This window comes from Cucurbita pepo, chromosome 10 (assembly GCF_057944985.1).
Source record: "Cucurbita pepo subsp. pepo isolate OVF chromosome 10, ASM5794498v1, whole genome shotgun sequence".
Classification (NCBI taxonomy): Eukaryota; Viridiplantae; Streptophyta; class Magnoliopsida; order Cucurbitales; family Cucurbitaceae; genus Cucurbita; species Cucurbita pepo.
This window is the reverse complement of record NC_141807.1, coordinates 72,350-89,175: the sequence shown is the minus strand read 5'-3', so window position 1 is coordinate 89,175 and position 16,826 is coordinate 72,350. Positions and strand designations below refer to the sequence as shown.

General features: G+C 36.3%; 2 protein-coding genes across 5 annotated transcripts; one reads left to right on the top strand and one right to left on the bottom strand.

The window, feature by feature from the left end:
• Positions 1-537: 537 nt before the first annotated feature.
• LOC111804364 (histone acetyltransferase GCN5) lies at positions 538-12,638 on the bottom strand. Of its 4 annotated transcripts, none has more exons than XM_023689131.2 (13): positions 11,903-12,638; positions 8,940-9,004; positions 8,666-8,746; positions 8,398-8,469; positions 7,667-7,835; positions 7,277-7,320; positions 5,408-5,507; positions 4,083-4,151; positions 3,058-3,127; positions 2,526-2,641; positions 1,892-1,988; positions 985-1,126; positions 538-902 (listed from the first exon to the last, which is right to left on the bottom strand). In XM_023689131.2, exons 1-13 carry the CDS (start codon positions 12,512-12,514, stop codon positions 836-838), a joined length of 1,704 nt encoding a protein of 567 aa, XP_023544899.2. In that variant the 5' UTR covers positions 12,515-12,638; the 3' UTR covers positions 538-835. The 4 variants fall into 4 exon arrangements, with proteins under 4 accessions (XP_023544899.2, XP_023544900.2, XP_023544901.2 ...); XM_023689132.2 differs by having other exon boundaries at positions 1,892-1,985; positions 11,903-12,635; XM_023689133.2 differs by having other exon boundaries at positions 3,058-3,112; positions 11,903-12,635.
• Positions 12,639-13,681: 1,043 nt separating this feature from the next.
• Positions 13,682-15,937, top strand: LOC111804219 (uncharacterized). Its single transcript, XM_023688948.2, has 4 exons — positions 13,682-13,889; positions 14,104-14,477; positions 15,171-15,287; positions 15,652-15,937. The coding sequence occupies exons 2-4, from the start codon at positions 14,154-14,156 to the stop codon at positions 15,727-15,729; spliced, it is 519 nt and encodes a 172-aa protein (XP_023544716.2). The 5' UTR covers positions 13,682-13,889; positions 14,104-14,153; the 3' UTR covers positions 15,730-15,937.
• Positions 15,938-16,826: the final 889 nt, after the last annotated feature.

Below are 16,826 nucleotides of genomic sequence, written 5' to 3'. Positions count from 1 at the left end.
GGACCTGAATTTAGAAAAATGAGTTTAAAATCTCATGCTTCTTCTTTTTTTTTTTGCATGTGAATAAAATATGCTTTTATTTGGTCTTCTGAGTTTCGAACACTCCACTCGTGGAAGTTCGATAAATTAACTAAACCTAAACAGTTCTTAGACTGTTAGTTGATCAATGAAAAAATTAGGCAAAGGTTTGGTTATTCTGTATATTATTGAGTTGGCAAATATATTAATTTAATATTTCAAAAGGAACACTCTAATAGTTCTAAATTATTCATGAACTTACTTAAGTCAATTTAACCTAAAAAAAATGACTTAGACAATTAACTTTCTAAGTGGAATATGCTAACATGAAACTTTTAAATAAAGTGACAAAATAATAATATAAAATTAGATTAAATAGGCACCAAGCTCAATCTTCAAAACAAAAAAATTATAATTTTCCACGAATAAAGCTTACAAGAGAAGAAGCTCGACTTAAAACTTGTTTTGAAGTGATTTTGAAATGATTAAAATTAAATTTTGATGTCATAAAAATTAAAATTAAACTAGAACATCGTATGTATTTTCGAAGAATTAAAAGACAAGTCTGAAAACATAGGGAATCCTTTACATCATCATGTACATGAGCCGTGCACTACACTTATCTTACAAATTAAGTGTACTAATAAATACACAATACTATCACTCGATCTTTAAAAGGTGGAGAATGGAGGAGTTCAGAATACCCTCACCCTGAACAATGAAGAATCTGGGTTAGAAGGAAATGCTGGAATTGATTGCAATAAAGTCACTTGGGAGAAATCTGTACAACTAAAAGCTGGCATGGTCATTGCAAACGTTATGGTTGAATTTTGTTAGCAGATTGTAGACCAGATTGAAGCCTACTCTGAAAATGTGCCTCCAGCCTGCAAAGAACATGGGTAAGCCAACTCAAGGGAGACTGAAAAATAACAGGATGGTACTTCTACAAGATCCGCGGCATCGTACCTTGTTGCACACTTGTAGTAAATAGTCTCGGGAGCATTATACGTGCGTGCATTACCAAACATTCTTCTCACATCTGCAGTAAACATCTCGAAAGTAATGTAATATTGTTCTGACTCCACCCGCTTGGACATCGTCTTTAAATCTACAGAATATTGGCGAACTATGAGCAAGAAGTCTTGTTACATATCATCAATCGACTTGTATCATATAACAGGAGTACAAAGGGATGCACTAATCATTAATCAACAGAAACAGCTTCATCTTGTGAGAAGAAACAATAGGAACTCCATTTAGGAGCAGGTTCCCATCTAAATCTGAAAATGATTAAAAGATAGAATGCCAACAAAAGAAAGTTCTAAGGCTGTAAACGCCAGAGTGACAAATTTGATTTTACATATTATCAACTGAAGGAGTGAAGGCCGCAGGGAAGGGAGTTGTTGAAATACACAGCAAACCATTCTGGAAGGCCATCTGACATCTATCTAATATCCATGGACTATTGTCCATTTGAAACACCTTGCAATTCAAACAAGCAAGTTACCACAATACACGAGAGAGTTGCATCATACTAGATTCTATCCTACAACCTTTCGTTGTCTGTCATCATTCTTTTTTCATTTTGTTCCAACAGGAAAATGTCATTGAAAAGTTTTTCTTAAAAAAAAAAAAAAAAAAACAAAACAAAATCCAGGAGAAGGGAAGAAGAAAAACTATCAACCATAGCCAAGGAACTTCCCCAACTGACACAATAGCCAAGGAACTGACCCAACTGACATAACTGTCATATTTTTAACAAATTGTCAGTGAACAGTGCTTTAACAAAGTGCAAAAGCAATTCTAACATACTAATATCCTAAGAATGCAGCAAAGATCCATGAGACTAATTTGTTAACTTGAGAGTTCTTACCCACTGGATCCTTAATAATTTCATAATAATCAGGCACATCACGAGCATCCACTGGTTCCTTGAATGGCCACGCATCAACATGGTCATGCATTGACTGCTAGTGTGGAAAAATAACAGTAAGAATTAATTAATAGAGACAAGGACTACACAGATGCAAATGCCAAACTTAAAGTGAGAATAGAAGAAGTAACAATACAAATACGAAAGTGAACCAAAAATTCTAAAATGTTCAAAAAGTTTTGGCCAGGGATTGACAATCGAGTAGACTAAGGATAGAAGTTGCCTCAAGCCTATCTTTCATAAAATTGTTCTGGACAAACAATGATACTTGAAAAAATTAAGTGTGGCAGGCACCATCAGTCTATCATTCTCCTCTTTTTAAAATGGAAACTGAAAGCATAGACCTCCCCAGATTGATTTTGCGGACATCGTTAGATGTTATCACTGGTGTACTATAACATGTGTTCATACTTGATCAAATCAAAATTGAACTAAGATCATAATGAACACCCAAAAATGAAAATAATAAGGGAACGACCCGGGGCTCCTGGGTTATTCTTTCACCTACTTTTGAGGAATATACGTACATGTTTCACCAAAAAGGAAAATAAGAAGTTTCAAACAAGAAACTTACCTTGAGAAGTGAGCGCATGAATGCAGTCAAATGTTTCTGATTTGAGATCCCGTCAGCAGAGTTTAAGGCTCTGTAACGTGAGAATCCCCATTGATCAGGTGTCCATCCAGCCTCCTCTATTATCAAAAGTAGCACACTTCTTGTCAGTTAACTAGTAAATCTGAATAAACAGATTGCCATTAAAATTATTACCAAGTGGCAAACTTTTTAGCTAGCTAGGGGAGTAGAAAAATATGCACCCTTCAAGAGCACAGAGAAAAGGGATCTAAAGGATATAGCAAGTGGATATCTGGTGTTAGAGAATGAAAAGGCCATAAAATGATATTTTAAGAGCGTGTAGAATAAGTTAAGTAAAAAAAAAAAAAAAAAAAAAAAAGATTTTATAACTATTTCTTGAAAGTCCTTTCTCTTTCATTCTAGGTTATATATACAAATAATTGATGTTTCAAAGCTAGTTAGGATGTTATTCAACGAATAGCATAGGCAATACAAGTAAATAATTCCAAGGCCAAAGGTAGAATGAGAATCTTACTCAAACCCGGGATCTCCTCAACTTTAATGGATCTTTTGGGCACTCCTGCCTCCTTCTGGAACAGCCAAGTCTTGATTAGACTCAATATGGAAATAGCAATTCACCACTCATTAAAATGAGAAAAAAGAGAAGTTTAAAAGGAGGTGTTATTATGTACAACAACAAATTCACAAGTTCTAGGTGCAGCCATACCGAGCCTACCTCCTTAGGTAGAAAAAACACTATTATATATTGATTTAAAATAGATAATTTGACTTTGTGATTAGGAAAATAGAATCACAAGCCTATTACCTCAATCTGGTCAGGTAGTTTCATCATAACATGATAAAAAGAAGAGTAGACGAAAGATTTAGATATTCCAGTGGAACAGCATATCTCTATGCCGAGAGGAAAGTACAGATGAAAGGAAAACTAGCATATATTCCTTTGGGCATGTTCAAGGACAAATAAGACTGCACCAGAAGTCCATATTTCATTAGGAAGCTCCATCATATAACTAGTTTTTCTAAAGTTCAAAACATTGTAAATCAAGTGCAGTTCAAAGGAAGGATGTAATTCTACAGCATGCTCTCATACAAAAATCAATTTGGTGGTTTGCAAATGTGCTGAATATCAAAGAAATACATATCAAATAATGATAAACGTCAAAATCCTAGAAAGAAATAAGAAATAAAAAAAGAAAATAAAGAACTCCAAACAGTATTCAAGCATAAAAGTGAAATCCAGCCTTCCGCCAGACTTATGTTTTTTTTATCCCAAATAAGTAGAAACTAGAAAATAGGATCCCCTTTCAGTTAACTTAGAGGCACATACGATGTCTGCCATTCAAAATGTACAAGTACACAAAAAAGGTAATATACAACAAGGCAAGAGTTGGGGTTGGCCCAAGGAAGGTCATTGGTGCCTTTATCCATTGAGCACTGCTCGTTATGACTTGAAAGAAGACATCAAAATATGTATATTAAAAAAAAAAAAAAAAAACTGACATTGATAAAAATGTCACGTTTCTAGACATGAAGTCATACCTTTTGAAGATCAAGGCCAGGATAAACAATGTGGCAGTTTGAAAGCTCTCTTATTTTTTCGTCAATTGCCTGCACTAATTAAAACAAGAAGAATTGAAAAATGTGTGTACTACAATTATATCATTACAAGAATTGGTCAAATTGATAGTATTAGGAGGCTGACATTTCAATGTTCCACCTCTACCCAGATTCTTCTCGTTCATACCAATCACATGCATACTTACACAACTACTTCTAATTAGTAATCAGCAAAGTTTAAGCGTGACAGCTCTTTTCTTTTAAATTCCCAAGTAACTCTAGGTAGTTTGACTTTGGTGCACTTCAACAATGCACCTTGATCACTTCAAATTCAGATGGTAATGTTTTTAATAGAAACAACAGAGTTGATTTGAGTTGAATCTATCATTTATTAAAGGAACAAACTGATCCCAAGAAGGGAATGGAGTCAATTGTGAGACCTCCGATTGTCAAGACTTAAACCAAGAGGGGTAAGAAGGGAATTGCACAAGAGTAAGCTAGTGGCAAAATGAGGCCGCACTTTGTGCGGTTGGAGCATGGCTGAGAGTTTTAGTAGAGTTTTGGGGAACCGTTGTGGGTGTGGAATTTTAGTTTTTGGCTATGTTGCCTTATGGAGAGAACCAGCTCTCTGAAATAGCTGAGGAACTTGTTTTCTTGTAGCTTGCATTTTGTATCATCTTTCCAGCTATTTTCTTATCGTTTCTATTGTATTAAGGGTTGCTTTTTTTATTCCACAATAGAATAGAAGTCGAATACTTGGTGTTTTTGCAGGATAGTTGGGGTGGATACCTAACTTCAACTCAACATACATTTTTTCCTTTTTTGGCGGGGGTGGGGGTGGGGGACGGTGGGTGGGATTCACAATAGACTAAAGATCCAGGCCCAACTAGCATTGAGGAGGTGGGGGTACTAATTGATAGTGAGATATCCCACAACTTTATTTTGGAAGTGAACACAAAACTACAAATTACTGGGAGTTCCACACAATATGGTGTACTAAAGGGGCCAAGCAAATCCGTTAAGGGTACTGAACTTTGCAAAGGCGTAGTGCCCTCCCTACCAAAAGTCGTAGTGGTTGAGGATTTTTTTCCACTACCATTGGGAAGCTCAGATGTCACTTTGAGAGTGTAGTTGCATGTAAACAAAAATCTATCCAAAAATAAATTAACTATTAGAGATAAAACCCGCTAAAAGAACTAAAGCTTCATTCATCTTTTAGACTTCAATCATCAATAGTTGCATGAACATAAAATTTTATTATAACTACAAATTTGAATGCTCAATGATCAAGCAAAAAGATATCTTGCCTGCCTCTGGCGGCGAATCATTGTAGACAGATCAGTGTATGGAAGTTTTGGATCAATTTTGCACTCCATAAGGATTCCTCCATCGTAGTCTTTTATGTACCTGGAAAGAAATGTGTTATTGTTTTTTTATTTTTCTAATTGCTGAACTTTGATATAGAAAAATTAGGAATGCGAAAGGCCAACAATGACAAATAACAAAAAGATGGTCACTTAACAAAAGGAGCCAAACCATAATCTTACGTATAAGAAAAGGCTCCAATCCAAAGAAGTAACAAATAGTTCCAAAAATAATTTAGAAACAGACAACCAAAGCAAGGCACAAAACCTAGCAAGCAATCAAACCTCCGCTTAAGAAACTTATCATGCACTTCAAAATTTTGAAATGTAAAGGGTAAAATACAATACATTTGCATTACCAGATACAAGCAATAGCAGCCAACAGGTATATTACTTTCTAGCTTCTCCCCCCAGTCCCCAGTAAACAATGACTTGAAAAGCAATGGAAACACATCAAATAATATCAAAGAAAAGATAGTGAAGGTGTCCAGCTTAAGGAAGACAAGTCACAATTTTTAAGTTCAGAGGTTTGCACAATCTTTTATTCCTAAGTAGCTCATATACTTCCACCAAAAACATTGAGTCCTAAAGGCACATCACACATGGTAGGAATAATTGCCCAATCGATTATTCTAGAGAACATAAATGTTAACGAGCATGAAGTCCAACTTCAGTTACACTTAGGGGGCTTCGGGATTGGAAATATTAGGACAGGAAACGAAACCCTCCAATCAAAATGGATATGGAGGCATATAGTTGAGTAGAAACTGCTTTGGAAGAGAGTCATTGTTAGCCTTTAGTTTATCACCATTAGTTCCACCAACTTTTGGATGGAAGACCCTTTGGTGACATTAGCAGACTCCCACCGGCCTTTCTGGGAGCATCCTTTCAAGAAGGATAAAGAGATTCTATTGACACGTCTTATTAGGGCTTTCCTTAGGAGTTTAGGAAGGAGAAGAACAAAGGATCTTTAAGGCCAAATATCGAACTTATCTTATTTTCTTGATGGTGTTTTGGTTATGGCTCATAGATGTAATTATTTTTTCTCATCTTTTTCTAGTTATAGTCTAAGAAATCTTTTGATGAGCTGGAGGCCTGCTTGTAACCCTCTTCCTCTAGAAGCTTCAATTTCTCTTTTGTACATGTGATCTAATCGATCAATGAATAAAAAATAAATAAATGTTAACTGACTTATATTATTCTAATACAACACTGATTGCTTTAGTTAAACCTATATAAGGCTATTGCTACTTCTACTTTATATATATATATATATATATATATATATATATAACAAGAGACGTATTTTCATTGAAGATGTGAAATTAAACTAATGCTCATAAGATACAAACTCTAACAAGAGTGGAATGAGGAAAAAATGAATAAATAAGTTCTACTATTATTGCTTGAGAAACACACAAAAGAGGACATCAAAAGATTGAATAAAAGTGGAACCACGATTACCAGACAGCAGTAAGCTTAAGAGATGCTCATATTTTTTAAATGGAAATTCAATACTTTTTTTATTGTTCTTGTTGTTTTTATTGTTAGCCTTGACTCTCAAGTACACTTGAAACTGCTATGTAATTATACTATTTAGTAGTACGTGGTTTTGAATTTTTACTTATTTTTTCATGTAAATAAAGACCAAAAAAGGTTGCATGGCCACCTTTAGCATTTTAGAACATTGCAGAAAGAGAAATCAATAGTGAATACTTCCAAATGAATATTGAAAAATATATGCTCTTTGTTCGTCTCCAAAAGTTATGAAAAGAAAACTTCAGTAATCTTCAAAACGTATTTGTGACATACCCCTGCCACCGGTCCTTCTCCAGGTGTATTTCTTTCGTGAATCCCTACAGGTTTAAAGCCAGCCCAGGTCAATCAATTATTCGTTTTGATATCCGGTATGCAAGAAGAAGATTATAAACCAGTGAAAAATATACTCGAACAAAATTGCATCCCATCTGAGTGAAATTTTCTACAAGAACATGACAACAAAATCAATCCTGAATTAACTGCCCTGAATTAACTGCATTGTCTTTTTTTTAAAATAGAGGCAGAATTAGCATTTAGTCAGAAAGTGTAACACAATTTATGTGAATGAATGGAGAAGCAATACAGAAATATGTGAGTTTATACGAGAATAAGGAATAAGCTAAAAAGCATCACGATAAATATTTTTAAAATACACCACTAGACCTGCTTGGTAAAGTAGCCAACAGCATTATTATCCGCATATGTGAGAAAATGAGTTAGGCCATCAACATCACGTGCATGCTGTTTTAAGTGATTCATCAATCTGGTACCGTATCCTTTTACTTGCTCATCAGCTGTAATAGCACAAAAGGCTATCTCGCCAAATTTTTTACTGCAATAGAAGGTCACCAGGAGGAAGGAAAAGAAGAGGAGAGAAAAGGCAAAAGAAGTCAGGAGATTGGCTTCCAACTTAATAAGATCCTACAAGCAACCTAACAGAAACCATTGCTGGCTTCACTACTCTATAGGGTCTCCAACAAAAAAAAAAAAAAAAAAAAAAGAGATTCTAGTTCATTGTTAAAATGTTCCCAACTTCAATAACAATAATTAGAATCGGAGAACCTTTTATTTTTTATTCATTAAAAAAACAAAACATAAAACTTTTCCTGGAGCTTTATGATACCAGAAGATATGAGAAGCAAATTTATTTTAGACATGGCATGCTATACATAGCAGTCTCAAATTTTTCCTTAGGGCTGGCTTACGTTGCGAAGTGATGCCATTGCACAGAAACACATAATACGCCCATAAATAAGTAAGAGGACAATTTGAAATAAGTTAGCCTCACACCATATAGTAAGAGTCTATCTGTTTGTGTTTTCTTTTTTACTTTTTGCACCCAGAAATTGGCAGATACAAATGACTAAATGATGCATGCTATAACATAAAAACACCTGTCATATGGGCGATATGTTATGCCACCAACAACATGATTTCGTCTTATAACCATCACCGACTTATGGTTTCTGCAAGTTAAAATTAGAGAAACAAAGGATAAGCATCAATCCAAAACAAAAAGGAAATAGACTAAAGACCTCAGGGACGAGGGTCCAATGCCTAAAATGATAAGTCAATAAAAAGCCTCCAAATTAAGACTGAAATGTGCGTTCAAAGCTTCATTTTCTCACCTCCCAAAAAGACACATGTTGTAAGTGAAAGTACCTGTCCATAACAAGACGGACAATGTATTCCTTGGGCATGTTAGGTAGTTGTCGGGCGAAAATATTCTTCAATCCAATTAACCTAAAAAGTTCCACGTAAAATGCAATATTGCATCAAATCAATTACTACATAAAATGAGATCATATGGACATACAGCCTATTGTGGAGGCTACACTAGAGGTGAACATGCCATCAGAAGCATGAAAAACACTGCAAGACTGTTACAGAAAAGGAATTACATGCAGCAGAAAACTTGGGCAAAGAAAAAACATACCAAACCATATGCTCATCAACACCATCGTTTGAAATGCATACAAATTTGAGTAACGCAGCTTCCTCCTGAAACATTATGAAATCCCCCTTAAGAACTTCTTGTAATGCACAGAATTAATAGCTTAAAACAAGATCAAATCCTTATCAACTTCAACCAAATGGACAGGCAGCTGAATTAAGTGATCACCTACATATATAGGTATGTCATTACTCTGTGATAAAAATACAAGTGAAGATGCCAAAATATTTTTAAAATAAAATACAACAAATTAAAAATATTTCATCAGTTGGTGAAAAGTTAGTAGTAAGGTCTGAAAGACCACGTGTTACAAAGAAAAACAAACTTCAATTAGTATTAACAACAAAGATTGTGTAGTTACTAAAATCATTATCAATAGAAGCCTAAAATGAGATACAATTTTGTTACTAAGTGAGCATAATTTGGCGATAATTGACAACTACTTCCCTTGAGGAGGTTCAAATCTCCCATACCCTGACTAGTTGTACTAAAAGAAAAAAGAAGAAGAAGAAGAAGAAGAGAAAGTTTTGCTAACACATATACTTTTATCCAATCTTTTGCCTATTCATTGAACAAGCAAATATTTATTTTCAGCCAAGTACTTTAAATATCAATTCGATTTTATTAACACAATGCTTCATTGCTCTACTCCTAAAAGGATGGCCACAAAACAATTGAAGTATACATTCTTACAAACAATAGGAAACTGCACAAGTTAAGAATCCATAGAACTCCAAACATTTTTGCTGAAGAGGCAGCCAATTAAAAGGTGGTTCCTCCCTTCACTTGCTACCAAACAAAGATAGCAGCGAGATGGATTCAAATAGCCCCTCCACCAAACTAATTTCATTAAATTTGAAACCAGACCCCGTTCTCTATTCAGTGGCCTTATTTTCTTTCTTCCCCACCTTTTCTTTGACTCACACGGATGGAAGACCACTAGTCACTGCACCTCGAGATTTCTATATGTTCTCTTTCTGTTTGATTAGGGGTGATATCCTTGGGAAGTTTTAAAGAAAATGCATAAAATGTAGCCACCATTTTAGTTGCCTCCAATAAAGACACTCAAACTTCCTCCCATGGGATTTATTGAACAAAATTCTAATGCCCCTTTCTTTAAAGGATATCTCCATCCATAACATGTAATTCTCCTCTCTTTTTTTTCAATTTAAGAAACCACACTTTCATTGTGAGAATGAGAAATGAAAGAATATGTAAGGACATAGAAAAATAACAAGAAAAGAAGTTCTACCCTGACTACAAAAAAAGGACCCAACTCCAATCCAAAAGAATGAGACCAAAAGTTCATCACCATAAAAAGGCCCAATAACTAAACCCAATTACGAGCTGTTATGAAACATTCGGATTTGTAAAAGAGGGATCGGTGACGTCAGCAATGATGTCAACAGAGGGTCAACGGTCAGTTTCTTTAACCTCTTTTAATGGTGTTATGCCTCTCATAGTCTAGCTTTTTAGCTGTTTTCACCAATTTCATTCTTTTGACTTAATTTAGGATATATTGGAGAAGCTTTAGGAAATTTCAAATTTTCTAAAGACCCGAACCGAGCCAGGAAGTCGACAACCAAGTTAGTCACCATTTGGATTTTTAAGCAAGAAATACTAGTAGGCATTGACTAGGACTTGGGCATATGAATTATTAGCATGATTTAAGGATGATTTGACTATGGAAATAGATTAGTTAAATCCTAAATGAAAGATTTATGTTGGTTTAGCTCGATACGCACATTTAGGACTTCCACCATGTAACCAATGACTCTGATTTATTTAAATGCTTTGTCGGGACTATGGCATACTATGTCTTACCGTACCTTGCTTGATGTGCATGTATGTGGTGCGAGTATGATTTATGATTTAGTATCATCTATGTCTCTAAAAACATGTTAAGAGGTTGAAATACCTATGTACACTCTTGATTGACGTATGGATTAGATGCTATGTGCCCTAGAGGATATGTATGTCCTGTTAGTGAGCCTGAGCCTATGTTTTGCTTTTCTTGGTCTTCAAGCCGCATTTAGGTCCATTATGACGACATGGGTTGACTAAGTCTATGAAGAGATGGTTGGAGCACAACTCCTATTCGTGAACTCACCCCTACGGGTGAGGGTTTATTTAGCATATAGGAATGCAATGTCACCCACTTAAGGTCTGTGACACACTAAAGGGTACTACTGAGGGAGCTCTTGTTATCGCCTTTTTAACCCTTGAGTCCACAAGGTGATCCATGATTCAGATACTCAAAAAGCAGGTTGCTAAACCTAGACGCATCCCAAATTTCCTCACCCCATCTCTCCCCCAATCAAAAAAATTAAATTGTTCCTCTCAATTCTAATGTCTCAAAAAACTCAAAACTTTATCTTTCTCCTGTTAGATTGGTGTCCGTAAGGGAGAACTCAAAAGCACCTCCTCAACTGAGTCTTGTCATCTTTATTTCAACCTAACAGACACCAAACACTCTCAACCAGAATCTCCAAAGGGAGAAGGATAAACACGGTAGTTGCCTAAAGAATCTGTTGCTTCTATGGCTATATAAGTAGAAGGCTCTGTATGTACTCCCCAACTTAGAAATCTATAAACAAGTGCGATGGAGATAAAAGCCACTACTCTCCCTCTTTCTTCTACTTAAACTCTACCTCCACCAAACCTCTCATCAAACGGATGCTGAGCGTTTTAGATGCCACCTTGATAATCCGGGTCTTAACTGGTCAAGGTGGTGGTAGGTTCAAACTCGCAACCTCGTTTGAATTGTAATACTCTTGAAAAAAAATCCCAGGTGGGTATTCCCAGCCTTTTCCACTCCCACCCCTTCTCACCCGCACCACCTCTCTCTCGCACTCGTCCCTCCTCAGATAGAGAAATTGTTCGAAACAACATACAACAGGAACTTTACCAAAAAGATATGATCATAGTTTTGTATGAAGACACACCTCTCTCTTCAAGTTCTCTTCTCTGGAAATATAGGCACCACTGGTCTGTACACTGTCGGCAAAAAATTTCGAAGCATCTTCCTTCACTACAATTCCCGACAGAGAATTTCCAGTTGTCCCCGCTGCTGAACCCGGCGCATTGGTTCCACCGGCCATGCCTCCATCCTTGTTGATATCCACATTCTCGATCTTCACTGTTGCATTTGGCTTGATCTTGGTTGTACGCACAGCAGACGCTGAGGCAGAGGCCGAAGCAGAACCGCCAGCACCGCTATTCTCGAGTCGAGCAGCGGTGAAGTTGCGCATGGAAGAGCCATTGTCGAAGTCATCCTCGTCATCCTCGACCACGGCATCGTCGGAATCGTCGTCGGAGTCGGAGTCAGCACCGCCACCGCGAGCTGAGATGCTTTCAAGGTCGTCGTTTGATGTTAACGCCCCGTCGCGTGTTTCGGCGGAGAATGATGGAGGGAAAGGAGGGACATGGTCCTCGGAGGCCAATTTGCGCTTGTGGATGGAGGAGGTGGCAGAGGCGGAAGCAGAATGAGAGGGGGAAGGGGATTGAGAACTACGGGAACGATTCGTACCAGGAAGGTGAGCGGAGTGCGTATCCATATGAGAAGATTGCGTGGAAGAAGCACTTCCGCGTGATAACTGTAGTGCGGGAACAAAAGCTTGTTGAAGCTGGGTGGTGGTTTATACTGCCCGATGACGGATCCCGATCCTTCTTGGATAACGGCGGTGGCCGCTGTCACAAATGTAAATTGACAAAAATGCCCCCATCTGTAGTAGTGTGTATCGCGTGATTCCTAGTTTCCTTTTTTATTTTCTGTAAAAGAAAAATAAGGGGTTAAATTATATACTTCTTTTTATTCATTTAGATTACATATAAAGTTCAAATAAAGCTTCAAATATATTTTTTGAACCAATTTCAGAAGTGGAAGAATAAAAATATAATTTTTTATAGTATAGAAAGTATAATTGAAATAAATTTTTAACTTAATTTTTAGCTAGATTTATTAATTAGTTTAAAACAAGACAACCCAACTCACTTGTTTTAACAAAATATATGTGGGTATGTATATATATAATGACAATTAAATATAATTTTCGTTGATTCAAATCAAACAATATCGGTTAGTTGTGGGTTTGAGTTGTTACAAATGATATAAGAGTCAGATATTATGCGATGTGTCATATAATGTTGGCCCTCGAAGGGAGAAAGATGGTGAGATTCCACATTGGTTGGAGATTAAAACGAAACATTTTTTTACAAGAGTGTGAAAACTTTTCCCTGATAGATATGTTTTGAAACTGTAAGATTAACGATGATACGTAACGTGCAAAAACGGATGTTATTTATTAGTTGTACAATGGGCTTGTGTTGTTACATTACACTTCAACCGATTGAACTATAGTGTCAATTTCATAAAATTTCATTAATTTTTCACGAACACGTGTTTATAGTCACTGCAAATTTATAAATATTTTTATTAATGACTTTATCAAATAAATAAAAGGTATAGATTAAAAATTTCAATCATTTTTTAAATTCTAAAGTAAAGATCGTAATACTTTCACGAATTCGTATTGTAATTTTCAAACCTTATTCGTCTATATACATCATTCAGTCTTATTTACAAAGTGAGAATAATTTTATTATTAATGTTAAATATATATTTTTAATAAATTATTTTATATGCAAAAAGTGTGGAAATTGACATTATCATGATATATCTGTATAATTGAAACGTCGATTCACATTCGAACCCCCACCTCCCAATAGAATTTTCATATTTTTTAAATCAATTTCCTCAATTGTTAATTTGTGTCGTTCGTTATCCTCAGTATTATCTCCCTCCAAATTGACCGCTCAACCCAGCCCTCTCTCCCATCACTGCCGGTACTTGTTTCCCGGAGGCCGGAAAGCCCTGCGCTCGAAGGGATCGAAGCTTACTCATCTCAATCCAACAAAGCCCCTCCTGCACCAGTACGTTCCCTCCACTCTCTTCGTTTTCTTCTTCTGCATTTCATCGTGTATGAAAGGAAAATGAAACTACTAATTGCAGCGGATCACAAGGATCAATAGTTGATATTAACTGCTGCTAGAATTGTGCCATTCGTGTTAGGTGTTTAGCAGAGATATTATGTGTAAGTATTTCATGTGGAGTGTGAATTTTCTATACCAAATGTTATTTTTGTAGAAGCTGATTGAGAAAGAAGATTGAAGCGGTTGAAATAAGAATTGGGAATAATGTCTGCGACGCTGTTGTCTTATTACAATCCAAGTCTAGCTTGTAATTACGGGAAGATGGATGCGAAACGCATTGCATTCGGACAGTTACGCTCTATTGGAAGGAGAAACAATGGCCATCGCAACCTTACTGTGTTTGCCGCTACAGAAGGGTCTGCAAAATCGAGCGAGTCTGAAGAAACAATTCCTTCTTGGGCCAAACCTGATTCTGAGGAGCCTCCTCCTTGGGCAAGGGAGGAAGGCAAAGAAATTGGAACTCAACAGGGATTTCAGGTCCCTTTCTATGTTTACTTACTCGCCTCATCTATCACTGCAATTGCTGCTGTAAGCTTCCCTCTAAATACAGACTTGTTTTTTGCATTTTGGTTGTTTATTTTTATACCGACTAATGTGCTACTTCCAGTTTGTCCAGAAATTAATATAAGTATTGAAAGCTTACTTCTGAGTTACTATTCAAGCCAAGAATGAATGATATCATTATTGAAAGTGTTGAAGGAATGACACCTCCTCTATTTTTACATAGATTTATTTAGATTTACTTTACTATTTAAATTTACAGAATTTTTTTAGATTTACTAGTTTCTAGAATTTACTTAGTCTTTCTCCCTTACCAAAATGACATGCAATTCTCTTAAAAGGAATAAGAAAAAATAGAACATGGTATCAGAGCTGGTTTTGTGTTCCCACTAGGATTTCCTTTAAACTCTAGAAGCCTTGAACTTTCATTTGTGTAAGAGTAAAAGTCCTTTGCAACATCGACTTTCATTGGAGTGGCTCTTGCGTCATTTGTAACAGTTAGGTGAGTGATTACCAATCAATCCAAAACTTAAGTTGATGGGTTGCTAATTACACCAATACTTTAACATGATGAACAAACAATTTAATGCATTGAAGCGGTGGAGCCTGTTTGTGTGTAAATTTATTTCTTTAGCAATGTACGATCAAGTTTGGTGCTACGGACACTATTTCTAATTGAAGTCGTTTGTATGTTTATTGGAGCGACTTCCAAAACTGCAGGTAGGTTCTGTATTTGAGTACGTCAACCAGAAGCCTGTCTTTGGAATTATAAATTCAGACAGCATATTTTACGCTCCATTGCTTGGATTTTTCGCATTTACAGGCATTCCCACTGCTGTAAGTTCCTCTTTCTTCATTTTTTTGACATTTGTGAAGGGATTATCATATCTTTTCGTGTGCATTTATCATACCATGAAATTATAACACTAACCTTTTGCGTCTCTCTTGTGAACATAAATATGAAGTACCCATCTTTCTGGTTTTTTGGGGGGACGGGGGAGCAGAAAATTGGATATAAAATTTTTTAAACTAAACCTTGTGTCCTCTTCTCTGAGTTGCGTCATTTCTTAGCTAGGAACCTTGCACAGAAGATGTCATATTCTGTGTCAACTGCATAGGGGTAATAAGCGGAATGGCAATGCCATTCCAAAAATATGAGCTCCCACTTACACAAGGCTCTTTGTCTAATTTCTGGAGACAGGCATTCCTTTGGTTCAAATCTGTTGAAGTGGCTAATAAGGAAGCTGAGGATCAAGACAGAAGGGATGGGTACTCGTAGAATACTTTCCCAAACACGAATGTATGGTCCCTTGGAAGTAGTAACGCTGTTTAGGCCTTTTTTTTTTTTTTTTTTTGTTCACTTGTGAACTGTATATTTCATATGAGCATGCTACAGTGTAATTGATGCTAATTAGCCAGCTATTGCTGTATCAAAATTTCAATTTCTAAAAAAAGAATGTGTATCATATTTATTGTTTTTATTTAAATGATAGACTGGTTTCCTTGAGATGTATGAAAGTAAAAAAGCTAAGCAATGGAAAACAAGCCCAAAACAGAAGAGAGCTGAGAATAAAATTGCAAGGACAGATATTTGGTAATAGTCGAGAAGGACCAGCAAGAGCAATTGAAGTGAGTCAAACTTTGTATCTCCTTTCCAGAATCCTTCTATACCTTTAAAAATCTTCTTATTTCTCTTTAGGAAGATGTGCAAGTGTTAGCCAAGGAAAGCAGGTTGCCACAAGAATCTCCTTCAACATAGTATTTGACAAGTCTAACTTGAAGCCATCCCCACCTCACCTCTAAAGTTACTAAAACTATAAATTTCGACATCTTTGGAGAAAGTGATCCAAGTTGTTTGATGCATGCGTATAGAACTAAATGCACCACTAATCCTTTTGCTACAAATGAGAAAGGAAAGGGCTAACAAGAAAACACTCCAAAGACTAGTGGGTTCAAAGGTGAAAGTTCCTAATGAAAAGCATGCAAAAGGGAAAAGAAGGAGGATGTATCGTTGGCTTCCCTGTCAGACTAGGGTCCCTTGAAATGAGATTTAAAATAATTTCCACTCTCAAATGAAGACGGGACAGAAGCAATGCACATAACTTTCACAGAAGAAAAGTAGTAGAGACGGTGATAAGACAACAATGGGGACCAAGTCTATTGGCCCTCCTAGAAATGAGCACGAGTCGGTGGAAATTTTTGTGATATTGGAAAAGCAAGGAGACCAGGGGATGTTGTTTGCCTTGGGTCACTGCAGCAGTATGCCCCACCTCACACGGTGATGTGTGTTCTATAATCTCATGCAGATGTTGAACTCGGAGGTAAATGTAACTTTGAGTTTGGGAGTGAAGTCTATTTTGAGTACATGTACTTGCT

What these genes read in the sequence shown, in the direction of transcription:
- LOC111804219 (XM_023688948.2), top strand. Translation starts at nt 14,154, where the DNA reads ATGTCTGCGACGCTGTTGTCTTATTACAATCCAAGTCTAGCTTGTAAT. An exon ending in CTATCACTGCAATTGCTGCT is followed by an intron (nt 14,478 to 15,170) that starts GTAAGCTTCCCT and finishes CCAAAACTGCAG; the next exon opens with GTAGGTTCTGTATTTGAGTA. An exon ending in TTACAGGCATTCCCACTGCT is followed by an intron (nt 15,288 to 15,651) that starts GTAAGTTCCTCT and finishes TTCTGGAGACAG; the next exon opens with GCATTCCTTTGGTTCAAATC.
- LOC111804364 (XM_023689131.2), bottom strand. Translation starts at nt 12,514, where the DNA reads ATGGATACGCACTCCGCTCACCTTCCTGGTACGAATCGTTCCCGTAGT. An exon ending in GTCCGTCTTGTTATGGACAG is followed by an intron (nt 8,470 to 8,665) that starts GTACTTTCACTT and finishes TTTAACTTGCAG; the next exon opens with AAACCATAAGTCGGTGATGG. An exon ending in TGATTCGCCGCCAGAGGCAG is followed by an intron (nt 4,152 to 5,407) that starts GCAAGATATCTT and finishes TAATTAGTGCAG; the next exon opens with GCAATTGACGAAAAAATAAG.